The following is a 5,000-nucleotide window of genomic DNA, read 5'->3' as shown; positions in this document are numbered from 1 at the left end:
CCACAGGCCAGTCTGATGGAGGAAATTGAGTTCACTCTTTCCAGATGACTATTTTGTGTCAAGTGGGCACCTGAGGCCACCTGGACAGTCCTCATGTAGATTTTACTTTTTCTCCCATTTAGGATTCTTGCGCTTCAAGAAAACTTCCTTCTTCAGTTCAAAATGGATGTAAGTAGTTAGTGGCATTTCTCTGGGTGGGCCTCTGCCACTTTGGTGTTTCTACGTCCTGGGAAGAAGGAAGGGAAGGAAGGTGGACTCCTTACTTTCCTGATCACTGTGATAAAATCCCGGGCTAGTGCAGCTGAGCGAAGGTCTATGTTGGTTCCTGTTGGAGGGCTGGAGTGCATCACGGTGAAGAAAGATGATGTGACGACAGCCAGAGCAGCTGGTAGCTGTGGAGGGCAGAGCTTGCTCACATCTGGGCAGACCAGGAAGCAGAGACCCAGAGGGGTACAGGACTGGGCGATAAAACCTGGAGACTTGCTCCCTATTGACGCACTTTTTCCAGCTGGGCTCCACCTCCTAACGGCTGCACAACCTCCCCAAATAGCTGGTGACTAAGTGTAAACACACAGGCCTACAGGGTCTTGCCCATCAAACGTGATGTCTGTCTTTTATCTTAGAGATTGACAAGGCTCAGAGTGGAATCCAGGACCTTAAGGGTCATTGGTTCAAAGTTTATGAACACCTTACAGGAGTTACGCAGCAGCAGTTACACATTGCTGGACTGACATACTATTTCCCTCATATGCAGGCTTGTTCTACTGAGGAAAAGAAGAGGGACTTTGAGAAAATCTTCGCCCACTATGATGTTGTAAGTGCTCTTCATGCTGCGGACCTCCTTTAGGTAGAAAGCTCCCTTAGCTCCAGTGTGGCGTATTGATAAGTCCTAGGCTGATCTGCACAGCAACCCCACATGTATGGGTACCCTCAACTTCTTTACATAACTTCAGAGGTTTAGGTAAAGAATGAGCAAAGTTACATTTATAGTTGAACAGAGATGAAATCACAATGCTTTGGGGCTCCTGGTAGTCAATCTATGAAAAAGATTCTCCCTGTATGATAAGACATCCATTTATTGTACACCCCCCCAAATGAATGAGCAGAAAAGTCTTCCCCAAGGCAAGGTCCTACCTGCCTTCTATGAAACAGTTTCTCCTGTAGGAGCCATGCAACAGTCGTCCTAGAACAGTCATTCTAGACCACCACGTATGACACAGGGTTGAATTCTGGGGGTCAAGGAGGGATGAGGTGAGAAAGGGAAAGTGAGCAGAAAAGTGGGAGAGGGTCTAAGCACTGTCTCCCCAAAGTCAACCTCCCTGGACACCTGCCTGCACTCTGAGCAGAGGAGACGCTGCCCGGGTGGGCGAGGAGGCACCGTAGAGCCCTTAGGTTTCCACCGGGGCGTGTCACCCTCTGAACCTGCTGGCAGCCACAAAGGAACATGGATTTCTTTTGTCTATTTGTCAGTTTGTTCTTCAGCTTTACACTGTAAGAGGATGTGTTTGCATGACTGAATCTTTTCATCTTTCAGAGCAAATCTGGTGCCCTGGAGGGCCCAGAAGTGGATGGGTTTGTCAAAGACATGATGGAACTGGTCCAGGTGAGTTCATGAGGCAGGGCAGATGATTCCCATTATGAACTGGAGTTGGCATTGTAACAAAATGTGTTCTTTGTGTGAATGAATGATGCTGAAGATAAAACCAGAGAGAAAGATCTAGAGGCATTCTCTGATTAAGAATCTCTGAGATTCTGGTAAAACCTAACAAGTCCCTTTTGCTTTCTTAAGATGAAATAGACATGTGTTTTTTTTTATAAATGCATGTGTGTGCGCATGTGTGCGTGTGTGTGTGTGTGTGTGTGTGTGTGTGTGTGTGTGTGTGTGTACATTATAGACCAGATCCTACATAGAAGGGCAGAGGTGTGGTTTTTCACTTTTTGTAATTGGGTGACCTTACTTAATATTAAACATTCTAGGTCCATCCATTTTCCTGTGAACTTTGTGATTCCATTTTTGTTAAGAGCCGAATACTATTCCATTTAATATATGTATATATGTACCAGACTTTCATGATCCGTTCCCCAGTTGATGGACAACTAGGTTAGTTCCATTTCCTTGCTGTAGCAATAAACAACAGAGCTACAAAGATCTCTATGGTAAGACATGGAGTTCTCTGGATATGTGCCCAGGAGTGAGATAGTTGGGTCAGATGGTAGCTCTATTTTAAATTTTTTGCGGAACCTCCAGACTGATTTCCATAATGACTGTATTTACAAATTTGTACTCCCACTAGCAGTGAATAAGTGTTTCTCTTTCCCTACAACCCCTCCTACATTTATGGTCAGATTTCTTGATGATACCATTCTGACTGGGGTAAGGTGGTATCTCTAGTCTATATTTCATACATGTACATTTATAAGAAAATGCATGTGTCTGTTTACTATAATATTTAGAATGTGAACAAGAAAGGGTAATTATTGTCTTTTTCACGGTGGGTAGATATATCTGCCTGCATTTTAATTTGATGATGAACCTTTTTTGGTGTGTACTAAATAGAAAAGCGGAAGGTGTATGAAAGGGGTGTATTACACAGTTAAATCTAATATCAACAGTACAGAACTTTTTATTTTTGATAGTTACCTAATTGATAATATTCCCAGGTGTTCTGTATCAAATTGCGTGACTTTGTCATCTTTTAGGCTTCAGTATGCCTTACTGTGGTTGGTGTATTGCTATGATGAAAGAAAATATGTTGGAAAGTTAAAACATACATTTGAAACTGGGTTATTATATTATTTTTTTTTTGTCTTTTTGAGAGAGGGTCTCCCTGAAGTCCCAGCTGGCTAGATCAGGCTGGCCTTGAACTCAGAGATCCTCCTGCCTCTGCCTCCCGAGTCCTGGGATTAAAGGCGTGCACCACCATGCCTGGCCCTATTATATTATTTTTATTAATACATTTTACACATTTGTTTAAAATGCTGCTTTTCAGGGCAAGAATAGCAAAGTTGAGACTTTTATTAAAGAATTTCTTAGGAATATAACTATGAACATCTGAATCTTAAACATATTGAAAACTTGATAATAGTTCAGAGGATACTCGCACTCAGTGCCTTAGTAATCCTAGAGCATTTTAATGTTTTCTTTTTCTGAATGATCATGGACAAAAATTTTTCATGATTTTGTGCTTGAATATTCTATATTTTAAATAAAATTGATATTCAAAAGCAACATGAAGTCATTCTAGAAATATCCTTTTACCATCATTTTAATGTCACTTTACCAAAATAGCATAGTATCATTACATAATTTGTTTTATTTTCCAAGTGCCCAAAGTCCTTTCTATACTCCCTTCCAGACTTAGTTATTAGAATAGCTATAATTTTGAATTTAATTTAATATAACAATTTCATATTAGAGATTATAACCTTCTTTTAAAAATATTTATTTAGGGGCTGGAGAGATGGTTCAGCAGTTAAGAGCACTGGATGCTCTTCTAGAGGTCCTGGTTTTGGTTCCCAGCACCCTCATGGGGCTAACAACTGCCTGAAACTCCAGGACCAGGGTATCCGACACCCTCTTCTGACCTCTGCAGGCACTGCATGACACAGGTGCACTGACAGTACATACCGGAAAAGCACTCATACACATAAAATAATTTAAAAAAATTAAAACGATTTATTTAAATTTTATGTCTATGAGTATTTTGCTTGCATGAATGTATCTGCACCATGTGCATGTGATACCCATGGAGGCCAGAAGACAGTGCCAGATCCCTTGGAATTGGAGTTCTATCCAGCCCTGAGCTGTTACATAGTTGCTGAGAACCAGCTCCTCTGCAAGAGCCACTGAACCATCTCTCTAGCTCCAGGGTTCTAACTTTTCTCATCAAGGGGTTTCTTAAACATCCAGCCTGGAAGGCACGCATGCTTGTTAAGACATTGCTGAGGTGTAGGCTGAGGTGGTTTAGGTTATATTATATTACACTACTGCTTTCTCTAGGGTAGACAGTGCTTCTAGAAGGCACTCTCCTGCTGAGCTTTATTCTCTGTGTTCGTGTATAATCTGCTTAATCAGGCAATTCCAGCTTCTCTTCTCTCCAGGGAAGCATGTTGATAATGAATTTAGTAGTCTTTACACTTGGAGATTCTTTTTTGAGTTTCATTTGATGCATAGCGATTGCGTCTTGGTTGACTCGGACAGCAACAAACTAGATTAGCAATGACTATTTTCCAGTCTTGGAATCCTTTGCAAATCTGATTAAAACTAAGAAGCCTTGCAAAAGGAAAAGGTCTGGTCCTCAGTTTTTGCACAACTCTCCGGGAAGTTGACATCTTGTGGTTGAGCGGCCACAACTACACTTCTCTCTGATGTCCAACCAGGGCCGCTGACCCGTGTGGCTCCTGACTTGGCCTTCCATTCTCATTGGTCCCTTGACTTTTCCTCCCCTAACCCTGCTGCTCCTGTGGAAGGCACCTCAGGCATTTCCTCCGGCAGAGTAATTGGCAGGCATTGTGTGGTGTTTCCTTTTGAATTGTTAAAGGAAAACACTGTTCTGTTCTTTATTTCTTTAATTCCAGAGTGGATAACTGAAACAGATCAATTATCTATGGAACATTATAGATGAACATGTGTCCAGAATGGGAGCAGTTACTTGATAGTAACTGTCCTGAATGTGTCTCAAGCCACTGGCTTGAGTGTGACATCCAAAATGTGTCACTGCTTCTCGGGAGAGCTTAGGACAGGCGCAACGGACAGAAGAGATTCTCACACACGACTGTTTGATTGCATTATGCGTTTACTAGGTCAAAGCATAACAAACACACATCAATACAAACACTCAAAGGGAAACCCGGTCCTCTAGCAGTTAAGAGTCCCAAAGTCTCTTGGAGTACCTTCCAGAGGTTAAGCCTTCAGGCACTCCGTGTGGAGAGGTTCTCTAGTCCACCATGATCGGTGCACTCTCCCAGCTGAGGAGCTGTCTCTTGCAGGTTCTGATCAC

General features: G+C 42.2%; 1 protein-coding gene across 3 annotated transcripts in view; it reads left to right on the top strand.

The window, feature by feature from the left end:
• Nucleotides 1-5,000, top strand: part of Scgn (secretagogin, EF-hand calcium binding protein) — a 44,360-nt gene that overhangs the window by 35,067 nt on the left and 4,293 nt on the right. For all 3 annotated transcript variants that reach the window (XM_008831898.1, XM_008831897.1, XM_008831896.1), the window contains 3 exons: nt 123-168; nt 755-814; nt 1,535-1,603. In XM_008831898.1, the coding sequence (XP_008830120.1) occupies nt 123-168; nt 755-814; nt 1,535-1,603 (175 nt within the window). The remainder of the gene's footprint in view (nt 1-122; nt 169-754; nt 815-1,534; nt 1,604-5,000) is intronic.

The sequence above is a fragment of the Nannospalax galili genome, unplaced genomic scaffold (genome assembly GCF_000622305.1).
Source record: "Nannospalax galili isolate Female #2095 unplaced genomic scaffold, S.galili_v1.0 scaffold456, whole genome shotgun sequence".
In the NCBI taxonomy this organism is placed as follows: domain Eukaryota; kingdom Metazoa; phylum Chordata; class Mammalia; order Rodentia; family Spalacidae; genus Nannospalax; species Nannospalax galili.
The sequence above is the reverse complement of the archived record's forward strand: the minus strand, read 5'-3'. Positions and strand labels throughout refer to the sequence as shown.